This window comes from Colletotrichum higginsianum (genome assembly GCF_001672515.1).
Source record: "Colletotrichum higginsianum IMI 349063 chromosome 7 map unlocalized unitig_7, whole genome shotgun sequence".
NCBI classification, from domain to species: domain Eukaryota; kingdom Fungi; phylum Ascomycota; class Sordariomycetes; order Glomerellales; family Glomerellaceae; genus Colletotrichum; species Colletotrichum higginsianum.
The window spans coordinates 2,142,994-2,156,379 of record NW_017263917.1 but is presented as its reverse complement, the minus strand read 5'-3'; the positions used below and the strand labels follow the sequence as shown (position 1 = coordinate 2,156,379).

At 53.9% G+C, this 13,386-nt stretch overlaps 2 protein-coding genes across 2 annotated transcripts; both read right to left on the bottom strand.

The window, feature by feature from the left end:
- Positions 1-3,194: 3,194 nt before the first annotated feature.
- Positions 3,195-5,160, bottom strand: CH63R_10343 (CFEM domain-containing protein; the record flags this gene model as incomplete). The annotated part of the gene is made up of 5 exons (XM_018305317.1): positions 3,195-3,738; positions 3,861-3,885; positions 3,960-4,030; positions 4,127-4,734; positions 4,975-5,160. The coding sequence occupies 5 exons, from the start codon at positions 5,158-5,160 to the stop codon at positions 3,195-3,197; spliced, it is 1,434 nt and encodes a 477-aa protein (XP_018154741.1).
- A 7,009-nt stretch (positions 5,161-12,169) lies between these two features.
- Positions 12,170-12,822, bottom strand: CH63R_10342 (uncharacterized protein; the record flags this gene model as incomplete). The annotated part of the gene is made up of 3 exons (XM_018305316.1): positions 12,170-12,220; positions 12,275-12,415; positions 12,493-12,822. The coding sequence occupies 3 exons, from the start codon at positions 12,820-12,822 to the stop codon at positions 12,170-12,172; spliced, it is 522 nt and encodes a 173-aa protein (XP_018154740.1).
- Positions 12,823-13,386: the final 564 nt, after the last annotated feature.

Sequence of the window (13,386 nt, the reverse complement as noted above, 5' to 3'; positions counted from 1 at the left end):
ATGCCGGGGCGGACCAGTCTTTTTTTAAACTTTGGGAGGGGGGGGGATGGTGTAATGTAGTTTGCGGGACTCGAGCCATGGGTTCGGGTCAAGAATACGTACGTTTATTGAGATCGTCCAGGTTTAGCGCCATCCGGCGACTCGGTATCTGGGTGAATAAAAGTGGTTTTTGTACACCGCGCTATTGATTGCTTGAATCGTGTGTTCTTCCCATGGATGTTTGCGTGATTTTGCCTCGGGGGGGAGGGTTTCGTTTTTGCGTTATTGGTTCGCTCGCCAAGAAGAGGCCGCTTGAAAGCTATTTTTTCTTACCCTTGGCCACCCACCCACCACCCGGGCAACGAGTCGAATGAGATGCCTGCCCGGCTGTCGGCTTTGTCCACCTCCAGGACACGGCCGCCGAGAAGACGAGTCGAAGGTTGGTTAGTGTAGGGGTTTCATGACGTGGTTGGAATCCAGATTGGCCGAAGCTGTCAGCCGAAGGGGTAAAGACAAGTTCATCTCTCTTCTAACGTCTCAAATGATTGGATATAGGATTTGACGCGTGGACCCTTGGTCTACCTAGGTACGGTAGTTAGTTAGTTAGTCGTTATGGCCTTGGGGCGGTGACAGGCGCAACGACCCAGTGTACTTGGCGCACCAGCAACTCGCGGGCCAGACAGACAACGGAACCTTCTGACAAAGGCAATGCGGCTTTTGGAGTTGACGGGGAACGGCTTTCTGGGCAACAACAGTCCAAACGCAGTAAACCAACTCACAAGAGAGAGAGAGAGAGAGAGAGAGAGAGAGAGAGAGAGAGAGAGAGAGAGAGAGAGAGAGGATGGCTCTGCCCGGGAGATTGGCGTCAACACACTTGCTTGGCTTTCTTTTTGCACGATCCATCCACTGACGAAACTGTTGGCTCGCCCGCCGCCTTCATTTTTCAACTCGCCGCCCCCATCCCCTGAAACCAGCGTGTGGTAGCTGAGCCTCTGGAAGGGGGGGTGGACAGTGGACAGTGGACAGCATCTGGTCTGTGGTCTTTGGTGTGTTACGTGCATCTGACAGTTCCATCGTCGTCCCAGACATCCACCCACACCCACCCACCCATCAGGAAGCCGGTCCAGCCCTGGTGTCTCGTCATCGTCTGCACCCATTCGCGCGGTACCAGATCGTGCACTCATCTTGGTCGAAGAACCCTTGCTCTCCCGGGAGAGAGGCATTAGGCGTGTCACATATGACCGCGCACGCCGTGTCCCGACGGGCTTGTACGGACGATCAAACACGGGCGACCGGGAACATCGCCCTCCCCCCCCCCCCCCCCCCCCCCCCCCCTCGAGTGGGCGTGCACGCGCGTGGGCGCCGGCGATAAGGGCGCGCATCTTATGGAAATCCCTTTGAGGGGAAGCGGGTTCGCTCGCTCGTTTGAACACGCGCGTTTCCTTTGCCGAGTTCGCGCGGCTCCATGACGTCCGAGGCTTGAGTCAGACCTCAGGGTCTCGTGACACCCGGTCTATTTCCATGAAAGAGTCAGTCGCCGTGTCTTGGGGTCCAACGGGGCACCGGAAGCAAGGCAGCAGAGGCTTCTTGGTAGAGAGCGATCGTCACTTGTCTCTCTCTCTCTCTCTCTCTCTCCTTTATCGTTGACATGACTGGGCGCTGGCGTTGGAGACAGTTGCAACATGACACTTGGGCACCCCGCCCCCCTTGACCTGCCAGACAAGTCTGACAGCGACACGCGCAAGGAGCCGGAGCTCATGCATTCAGACGCCGGATGTTCGATAGGGTCGTGTTAGCCGGGGGCTTTGAGGTAACATGTAGGGGTTGCAAAATCGCCGACTGGTGTTGTGTGTGTGTGTGTGTGATTTGACTGCACAGTTACACTGAGCCGTCACAGAGAGACATTTGCGTTCTGTGTTGTGTTAGCACCTGTACTTACAACTGTTCTTGTCCCCCGGTCGCCCGTCCGAATTTCGGCAAGTGTGTCCGGAGTGGTTACAGGGCGCCGCCGGCCCCCCCGCGACCGTGACTGAGGGATTCGGCCGTGTGTCCGTTCTATTTTCTGCCACGACAAAGCGAACAAGACCCAACCCTGAGCGCCTCCAACCCCCCCCCACCAGGATGGACTGTCGTAGCTCTTGGACAAATCACAACACAAAACTCCCCTTCCTTCCCAAGGACTCCAGAGATCGTCCCCCGGACCGCCGTTTCAATGTCTTGCTCAGCCTCAAAAATTCGGGGAATGGGAGGGGGGCCGATACGATCGATAACTGTACAGAGTACACCACATCGTAGATGGCTCGAGTCGGGGCGGCCGAGGACGGGGGGCTGGGGTTTGATTGAGTGAGGATCGGCCATGAGTTGACTGTATGTAGTTGTTCTGATGGGTTTTTGAAGTTATGTACTGACTAGGCTTTCTACCCTTTTTGTTCTTTTTCTCTGTTCTCTCCTGAGAGCCCAATCGTCAGAAAAGTAAATACACAAAATGTCGCTCAACCAATCCAAACAACGCGAGTAATATACAAGGGGCTTATCTGTGTGCCGGATTCAGCGTTCCCCCACATGCCCTCAGCGATCATCGCCTACCCCATCCATCTTGTCCATCCATCCATCTGTCCCCAATCCATCAATGAACTCCAGTCTTTTTTGTCATCTCAATCAGGGTCTTTCCCTGATGGGCGACGGCGTCCCATGGTGTCCTCCCCTCCTCCTCCAGCGGCGTTCGTTTGTGATGAGTGATACGGTACCGGTCTCGACGATCGTCGGGGAGGGTTGTATGAGCGAGTGAGAGAGAAGAGAGAGAGTGTGTGTGTTTGCGTGGTATGCGCAGTAACGGCGGCCAAGTCGAGGGAGTGTGTGCGTGCGGCCCTTGTGCCAACGGAACCGCCTCGTTGCGACGTCTGGGACGCCCTTTCGTTGCTAGCGCGGAGTTGGGGTGAGGTGAAGGTCGGTCGGTATAAGGATTACAGGGCGTTTAAATGAGTGTCTTTTATTTTGATGCACGAAACCCTTGTTTTTCGTGGATCCAGAAACCAATTCTTGGGGTCTATTGCTGAGGTGCAATTATCCAACAACAACAGGCTTGTCGGGATGGGGAGGAGGAGGAGGAGGGGGGGCCGCGGGCGGGAGTCCAAGGTTCCTGTTTCACTTTGCTTCGAGAAAGAAAAAGCACATGTCGACATCTTGTCGTCCCTTTTCTTGTTCGTCTCATGCTTTTAGGGAAACCTGCGAGGCGGCGGCGGCGGCGATAGTCCCTGCTGGACGTGTCCCTGTTCCAGATCCAGATGCGAATTCGAATTGGAATTCGAATGGGGCTCGAACTCGAAGTCCAGGCTCTTGCCCGAGTTGGAGGAGCCGTTGAGGTTGAGGTTGAGGTTCGGGGCCTCGCTCCCGGACAACGGCCACATGTCGGGCAGCGGCGCGGTGGGCGGGCGCGGCTTGAAGTCGGCCTCGGAGGGCGACGTCGTCGAGTCGGACTCGCGCGGGTAGGAGGAGGACTTCCAGTGCGGCGGCGTCTCGTCCGAGGACTCCTCGGGGATCTCGCGCAGCGCGATGCGCTCGTTGCCGAGCTTGTCGTTCTGGACGGCGCCGGTCGATATCCGCTTGCCGCTGCTGAGCTTGCTGCCAAACGTCGTGCTCCGGCCGTCCGCCGTGGACTCGAGCCGCTTGGACGTCAGCGACGTGTGGATTTCGCGAAGGATCGGGCGCAGGATGGGGATGCACTGGACGATGATGGTGCCGGTAATTTCCGACGAGTACCTGATGCAATCTTAGCGGACGCGTCCACCGGGTGGAGTTGTGGATGGAGTCCAAATTCAGTTCTCACATGAGAGAGAATGAGAGAGATAGACCTGGGGCTCTCAAGTAAAAATACTACTCACCAAATTTGGGACATGCCGTTGCGGTCTGATGAATGATGATAAGCGTGGTTAGCATGCGTGTAACTCTGGATGCGGTTGGTTGATGGTATCCAAACTTACAGATGTACCAAGGGTCACGGTCGTTGCCCTCGTCTTTCCAGCCGACTCTGATGGCCGAGACAATAGCGACGCTGTGAGAGAAGAAGAAGAAGGAAAAAATCAGTCCCTTTGTCCAACCAAACGGGTTGAATGACTCTTGACTCGGTCGGGGGGGTTCGACGACTCACATCATTCCCAAACTCATCGTGATGCAGAGGCCGACTTTCTCGGCGCGCTTCATCTCCAGCGTGCGGGTGATCAACCATGGGAAACACGCAAAGACGAAGTCCATGATGATGTTGTAAACTGTGGGATCGGAGTCAGCCGGTGAACCAACGACAACGATAACAGCAACCTTGACGCGGAAGAGGAGAACCGCAATTCTGTGTGTGTGCGCGCGCGCGCGCGAGATCAAAGGGAGAGACAAGTCCTCACCATTGCCGCCCTCCTTGAAGTCGTTGCGGAACTGCTTCTCGAGACAGAACTGGAGCCGGTAGTCGCCCTCGTAGGTCTTGCTGCCGCAGACCTTCCCCCATTGGATGATGACCTTGGCGACCATGTACATGTTCATCGTGGCGATGCAGAAGTACAGGACCCATCGCTGCCACTGGTTGCTCATGCGCAGGAGCGTCACCCCGAAGGCCGTCTTGGTCCACGCCTGGCCGATCAGCGTGCCGCAGGACGAGATGTTGATGAGGATGTGCATGCGGTCGTCCCACTGTTTCGTCGAGTCTTCGAGCACATAGCCGGTCGCGAATTCGTAAACAATCAATGTGTTGTTCGCTAAAAGAATGATCTAGGTCGGGAAAAACTTGGTCAGCCCAAAAACGGGGGGTGTGTGGTCGGACAACAATAACAACAAAGACCCCGTGTTTGCCTGCTTCTCGTCCCGTCCCGTCTTGTCATTGCTGCAGGAACTTATACAGCCCAACAACTCAACAGTAAAAAGCCGTGTGTTGCCCGTCGTTCATCCATTGCAATTGGGGACCGGGAATGGGCCAGGGAAGTAGGTTGGTGTACGCGCGGGAAAACTCACCCAAGTCACCATAAGAATGTAATCATCGTACCACAGCCCGTGTCGTCTCGTGATTTTACACCATAGGCGCAGTGCGAGGAAAACGGTCGCACCGGTAAAGAGGCACCATAGCCCGACGTTCAACTGCACGAAAGGGTTCACAAAAGTGTGTACAGAGTCGTCGTGGTTCCGCGCTTCGGTGTTCATCGTTTACATTCTGGGCCGGGCGTGAGAGCCGCAAGCCTTTTTTTGGGGGCGGTTGGTTCGTCCTGGAAGAGTCGGTCGTCGTTGTCGTCTTCGTCGTATGGGATGGGGCGGATAGGCGAACAACGATAAACTCTCTCACACAGACACACGGCACGTAGAATATGAAGGGATGGGATGGGAGGGGGGGCGGGAGGCCGGAAAGTATATGAGGGCGAAGACGGGGAGGGTCGGGGTCGGGGTTGGTGTGGTGAATGTAAGTAGAAACAAAAGACGAACCAAATGAAGGCAAGATGCGACCAGGCGCGGGAACGGAAAGTCAAAAAAAAGGTAATAATGGGAAAAGAGAGTGTATAGAATGGCGGACGGGCTAATCAAAAAAGTGTTAGCTGTGCAGAAATGAAGAGATGAGGAGAACGGGTAGGGAGGGCGGCGCAGGATCAGGCACAGGCAATATCCAGGCATAAGCAGCTCGCACACACACACACACACACACACACCATCAGCAACAACGGACAAGGATGAGGAGGATCGGGAAGACAAGGGGGGGGGACTCAAGGATGGATGGGGGTTTGAGAGAAGGAAAAATGGGAAGCGAAGGGAGATCCGGCTTGCTTGCTGCCCAGCCTCAGCCCGTGTGGCCTCTTCTTCTCCGGTCCTCTTTACGGTAATCCGCAGTCCCTCCCACCAACATGCGAGATTCTAGACGACAACCCCCCTGCGCGAAGGCCAACGACTCCTGGAACTCCTGGAAATATATGAACGACCGGGGTGGGAGGGCGGCCCTGCTCCACCGAGACTCCGAGTACCATCGGCTGATTGGGCCCCTTGCGGATGGAGGTGTTTCCTTCGTCATGTACTCGGCTCCGCGTAAATCTCGCCAAAAGATACATATATCATCATCCACCACACGCAGCGCAGCAGGCTGGAGTGCTGCCAAGGAGGCTTATGCGGTCTTTCGTCCACGCATATGAATGCAAGTATCCCCTTCTCTCTCGGAGGGTGAGGAGCCAGACAGGCAGGTCATCAGATGTGATACACACACACACACACACACACACACACACACACACACACACACACACACACACACACACACACAACTAAGGTAAGGTTGGGATGCTGTGCAACTGTTCCCGGGAAACGATGGGAAGAGAGCCGGCCAGCCAGCAGCCGCCCTGTTGATGGAGAAGTACGGAAGTACGACAGACAGAGAAGCCGGAGAGAGTCGAGCTTAAACGGCCATGTGCTAGACGGATAGAGGCAGCGGTGCAACTCACTGAAACCGGCCTGTTACAAGATCAGAGGATTGTCGATGAGCTTGACTCTCTTGGTCCTTTTCTCAGGTTCATCATCTTCATGACTAGTCTGCAGACTACAACCTCGCCCGAGTCAAGATCGATCTCCTCTCCTCTCCTCCCCTCAAACCGGGGGAAACGGGCTGTGCAAACCAAGACAAGACAAGAGAAGAGGTGCCGTCCACGATGTCAACCCTCTTGGAGGCCAAGAAGGGGAGAGAAACGTTTGACCTGTGGTTTCGACCATCTTTAGCCTTGGCGGCCACAGAACCTGGGAGTTTCTGGTCCGCCCGGCGATACCAGACTACCGACTGACTGACTCCCCGCTTCGACGACGGCCCTGGGATGGGATCTCCCCTTCCCCCCCTCCCCCCCTCCCCTCCCCAAAGGCTGGCTGCCGACTCATGTTGGGCGATTTAGATGAGACATGCAACCACCCCTGCCCCTACCGCTAACCCCCCCTCCCTCTCCACCAACCTTTTGCATCCCGGCAGATCGTTTCTCGTGTCCACTGGGAGGGGCCCCCTAAAGAAAGAAGTGGGAGTGAGAAAGAGAGAGGGCGAGAAAGGGAAGAGCCCTGGGGGTTGGGCCGATTTTCGTGGTCATGACCAACAAACACCCACAAATTCCAGCGAAGCGGTCCTCCTCGACCAGGTGTGCGGTGCGGTGCGCTGCGAACACATCACATTCTGATGTTACCGGATGCACGTAAGTGCATTTGAGAACCCCCGGGCACAACGAGATATCACAAGCATGGATAGGCCTGAGCGCGATTTCGGGGACAAGGGACGGAGGGGGGGCCAGTGTGGCGTAATCTTCCCACCTCGGGTTGCACTCTGGTGACTCTGGCCTCGTTCATCCTGGTTGAGTCCTGGTTTACGAAAGAGTTAGAGAGGGAGGGGGGCGGGTGTTGGTGACTTCTTCCTCCAATACTTGACGTTTGGCTATCCGTGGTACACCTTTTTCCCACATCCCGGCTCTACATTACAACTACATGGGACACAATCCGTGCGCCCACGTGGAACTCGTTGCGAATCCGGTTGCGCGACTCCCAAAGGCGAGTTCTGAATCGAGATGGAAACTCTCCTCGATCAAGCTCCATCTGTTCTTGCGTTCCAGAAATGGAACCTGTTCGTCTTCAGAAACTCCATCCAGACTGACGAGTGAGGTACCGGCGTCGCAAGCGTTGCACCCGGGCTGTCTGTCACCTTGGTCACCCGTTCCGTTGTCCCATCCCATCTTTTGACACTTTTGATGTGACCAAACTCAGAACCGGGGCGGGGGGGGGGGGGGGGTTCCCAGAATCCGCGCTGGCGGTAGACCAATCAGGACCAGAAAAACCTCCCGCCTCTCCTCTCTCTCTCTCTCTCTCTCTCTCTTTCTCTCTCTCCCTGTCCCTCTTTCTCTTTCGGTTTCGGACGATCTATACTGGATCAGAGGGCCATGTCCGCTCTGGCCTGTTGGTGACGGAGTGACGACAGGCGGTCATCCCGAAAAAGCAAAGTCGATCATGTTTCCGGCCGACTCCTTACTCCCTTGGTGTGACGCATTGAAGGCTCATGAATCGACCGAATAACAGTGGAACAGACTTAGATACGTGGCCAAGGCGACGATGCCTCTTGAGGTCGCACAGATACACAGTGTGAAAAGAAGAAACGATGGAGGAAAAACACAGTACACGTGCGATGCGCAAATAGAGAGGGTGAGAAAGACACACATACACCGCGAGAGAGAGAGAAAATGGGAGAGAGAGAAACAGGAAAAGTGCCTCCAATGGGTGGCGGGGTCGGACATTTTCCACAACGGCAGTAGTGACATGTGTCAATGGTGGATTTGTGGGAACGGACGTCTCAGGAAAAGAGGAGAATTTGAGGAAAAGGGGATAAGGGCATCGGGGCTTTTTTTCTTCTTTTTTTCTCTGCCTCGCGGGGTGTGTGTTGGTGGTGGTGGTGTGGTATGGTGTCACTTGTGGTTTTCTTTTCTTTTTCTCCGTCTTTTTTATTTATTTATTTGGTTAGTTTCTTGCGTCTTTGTTTTTCCCCCCCCGCTGTGCTGGCAGCTTGGAGGGGACGGGCCTTTCTGGCCCTTCTCGGCAACATGCGCATGACAAGTGACGACGAGAGGAGGGGAAAGGTTACACTCCCGCTTTCTTTCGGAGGCCTGAATGGAGAGCCCGCGCGGCTGCAATCGTCCTATTCGGGACAATATCGCCAGTCAAAACCCGCCAACTTGCCCATCCGAAGCGGGCCATGCCTCGGACGCGAGAGGCTCGGCCGTTCCAAGGGGGGGCTTGGCCGCTGTCTAACTGATTCATGATATATCACAAGATATCATATGAGAGAAAGAGAGGGAGGGAGAGAGAGAGAGAGAGAGGTAGAAAGGGCAAAAGACTCAGCGTTGCAGAGAAACCGGGGCACGAGCGCGTCTTTGGTTGCAGCATCTATGGAGTCACGCACTCAACAACAGACGCCGCGAGGCGGCGAGCCAAGAACAAACGGATGCTTTTGTGTCACAATAGACGCGAAGTAAAGAAAGGCAAGCCCCAAATCAGGGAGCTCGAGTCGAGCAACCAAGAACGAAAGAAAACAAACGTCCAGAGGCGGCCGAAACATCCTCCCTAACCCCCCCCCCCCCCAATCCCTCCAAAGCTCCACGTGTGAAGGCCCAGACCTAAGCGGAATTCGTTGTGGGGCCCGCTTGGGGATGTTTTGCAACCGGTTGGACCCGCGGGGATGTCAGTCCGGAAGACTCGTTGGTCCTTTCACGCGAGATTCCAGGAGTACGGGTAGGCTTCCTGGTCGGAGATGATGGAGCATCGCGGGACTCCCGGGGCCGCTCTAAGGCGGACCAGAGTCTTCATCCTGTGGTGGTACTGACGCTGTGGCGTGGAAGAGGAGCAAGAGTCGGGGGACCCTTTCCCGCAAATTACGTAGTAATAACACCGCCTCTCGGTCGAGGGAGAGGGGGGCGACGTTCGTTCTGGTAGCGAGTCTACGCGAAAGTGCTTGGGCGATAGACGAGAGGTGGCTCTTCCACCCTGTGACGACACCGGGACGCGGACTTTGCAAGTGCCGGAAATGGTTTCCCAAACGGCCTTGTCATCGCCGAAGATGCGCAATTAGGAGGGCGGACGGGGACGGGGAAGAAGGGGGGGGAGAAACACACCACCCAGGCACAGCGAACACTGGCGCCTTGGCTCCCAACGGGTAAGCCACACCAACACACGCAGTAAAACTGTTCTTCCCGACTTGGAGAAAGAGCTTATGCTCTCTAGTGCGCGTCGTCCTTGGCTTCCTACTCTCTTTCCCGGGGACCGGGACGGAGTCTATGTCCGGTTGAGGCAAAGTCCGCCGTGCCAGAAAGCCACAAGTGGCTTCCTCGCTGACAGCGGCCTTCACCGAGTGACGGGGGGGGGGGGGGGGGAGAGAGAGAAAAGGAGGGTTCCGAAGAAGATCACATCCGAGGCTGCCTCCCCCTACCGCCTAGATAGACAGATGGTCACCTGGCTTGGGCATTCTGATGGCGCGCCTCATCTGGAACCTCGTGATGCTGCATGCGGGGGCTAATCTTCACGCCTTTTTTCTTTCTTTCCATATAGCCATCCATCCTTGGCCAGAGAACCCCGTCTTGCGGAGATGTACGAGTAGGCGAGCTGAAGAATTAGCGTAGAGTAATTTGGATCAAGCAGCCACCGGTTTGCCGGAAGATGGGGGGGGCCCTATTTTCTTCAATCAAAGACGTGGTGCAGTCCACTGCCGACATATGCAGAACTTTGTGAGGAGGAGTTGGTGGTTGACTACGGCGGAATGACTGCCGATCTGCACTTGCGAGCTTTGTAAGTTCATCATCACGCGGACGGAGGCGCGCATTGGGGAAGAGGTGTATGTGTGTGTGTGTGTGTGTGTGTGTCTGCAATTAGGTGTGCCACCACATCACTGCAAGCCAAGCTGCGGGTTGGGGAAACGCCCTCTCGGTTCAACCTGTTCCGCCAATGGAATAGACGCTGCTGGACGACCTGCAGGACCTAGTTCGGTCGGTGAGGCTTTTCTGGGGATCTCTACGCCGAGGGGTGGTGGGTGGTGGTGGTCATGCTGGTGTGGCGGAGCGGAGATGCCCGCGATGCGGGGTTGCTCAAGCCGATCTAGACGGAGGCGAGTCGAATGCAGATAGCCGTGGCAACAGCTAGCTGTTGCTAATGTTCACGAGACCATGGCGTCCGAGGTGTTCGCTTTGATTCGGATGTGGATTCGCAAGCTTTGCCTAAACGTTGGGAGGACTGATGGTGTGTAAGCTGCTGGATCATAAAGTTTAGGGGAGCAATCCTGTCTGATTGATTGCTTGCTTGGTGAAGTTTCTGAAGTTGATTCCGTCAATGGCCAAGCAGACTGCTAGACGGGACTTTTTGGATATGCTCACCAGAAGAATTGTCCAATCAGTACGCGTATATGGGGCAGAATCGGGTTTCAACCGTTATAAAACTTGGCGGCAGCAGTATCAGGGACACAAGCGTTTCCGGCTCTCCTGGTCAACAACCACTACATCACTTGCAAAACCTTATGAAACATGGTAAAAGTGATCTTGCTGGTATTGCCATCATTGCGGAGACAGACTCAGAAGACTGATTTGGCTGGTGTCCGTGTGGACAGAAGCTTCCTCTCTCGTGAGAATCTGCAAGCTTGAACGGAAGGTGAATCTATCTCAACGACTACAAATCAATCTCTAAGATGCTAGCACAAATCCATCTTTGCTGCCTACCCCTCATGTTCCAAGGTAGCTCGCAAGACACAAACTTTGAACATCCCAACCTTACCATCCTGGGAGTATCAGTAATGAGTTTTCCGGCTACGCGAAGGGAGCACAACTCCTGATACGTTGATGCGCCAGATACAACTCGAGGCTTGCTGCGCCCACTCAAATTTACTTGATCTTGGCTCCCTCTGGCCGTATTGTTCCTCGCTCGGTGTCGTCGAACTATGGTTTGAAAGCCTAAAACGTACTCCTCGACTGCCAAAAGTTGCAGGGATGAGATATCTTAACTACCTTGCCTATATGTTTTGCTATCCTCGTTCATAGCCAAGGGGATCAACTATGAGTATGTCTTAGAGCAACTTATAAATTATTCCCTGCACACATCTACGTAGCGGTTATAGGATCGTTAAGCCTGTCCTTGAGATGCCTCCCAAGAATTTGGTCCACCGTTTTTGAGGTGGCAAAAGCCGATATAAATGTTCTCGGTCTGTGTATGACGAAGATTCTATAGTGGCTCATAATAATCCAAGTTGCATTCCAGGATTGTGACAATACAATAACTTAAGACAAACCAGCACGTAACGCGTTGCATGTTGGCACATTAAGCTGTCTACTAGACAACACGAAGTTTTAGTAAAACACATGGAGATTTATTTGAAAACCTAATAGATTGAGATTTTGATACCAGCAAGAAAAAATAAGCTTTCATAGTGTTGTTTTTGCCTCATGAAGTCCAGCTTGTGAAACTTTCATAGCCAGATCACACACGACTTGCTTTCACCTGCAAGGATCGGAAGTTTGCACACGTGACAATATCTACCATCCCTCATCACATGTCTCTCGCTACATATTTTTCTCCCTTCGTGACAATTAATTTCACGGGTCTTGATTCGATGCTGCCGGAACTATCTTCATTCAATACAAAGATCCCATGTAAGACTTGCCACATCTTGGCCCTTACACACTTATTTACCCCCCTTCTTGCCCGTGTTCGTCTTCTTGCTACCCTCCTTTGCCTGTAATCATTTATCAGTATCTTGATTCGCCGGTGGATTACTGACGACACTTACAGCCTTCAAGTTGCCCTTGTTCACATCAATACCCTTGCTAAACTCTCCCTGAAGAGTCTTGAGGGTAGCTTTATCAGCCTTGGAGGTGTTCCCTTTCAGACCCTTGGCTTGCTTTTCCTCTACGGCCTGCGCGCCTTGGACCTGGAAGTGGAAAAAAATAGTCAATATCCAATCTTACTCCTCTATTCCCTCCACGGTAGCTCTCAAGGTTGACTTACCTTTTTCAGACCATCATTGAGCTTTTTGTTTTTCGGGTCAGCGTTCTTTTGGTTCTTCTCGCGGACTTTCTTTCCGTCCTCGATGGTATTGACGAGCTCGCCCTTGGCCTTCTTGAATTCATTAGGGTTCTTGGCCTTGGCCACACCCTTGGCGTCCTTCTTCTCTTCCTTTTGAATATTTATGTTCTGCTTGATGCCAGCGGTCTCAGCCTTTGTGTTTCCCTTTTTGGTGGCTCGCGCGACGACCGCTTCTCCCTGTGCCGGCACAGGCAGAGCGTTGACGAAGGTGAAGACGCAAAAGAGGGAGAGGATGAGCTGAGAATAATGCATGTTGAAAGATTTAGTGGTATTAGTGGGGGAAAAAAAAGCTTGAAATAAAGTATGAAATAGTAAAGAACTGCTAGAACTGTGACTTGATGATTTGAAGAGAAGATGGTCTGATGAGCATTGAGGAGTGGGTGTCTACCTCGCATATTTATATAGCTATGTTCTCGACTTGGTACTGAAAATGGTTCACTTGCGAGTCATCATCTCAAACAGTTAGGCACATGCAATCCGTCCGAGGGGACGTCGAAGAACCCGACAACCGCGCAACCTGGAATGCTCCTCAACCCCCGGTCGCGATACTGTCGCGATGCTGTCGCGGGTAGTCTTGCCGTCCGGAGAAAAGAAGCTTTTTGATCGACGGCCATGCCACGGCCATCGCCGAGTCTCGTCTGAAGTCAAGGATTGGCGAACAAGTGACAAGCTTTTTGGGTGGAATCGAGACGAAGAAAGTTCAGCCGCATCCGTGTTTTAGACTGGACTTCTGCGGTTACGTTTCACCTCCTTTCTGGGGGAGGGGGCTGTCTACTATGTACGAGGTAGTACAGCTGTCTTTTCCTCAACGCATAC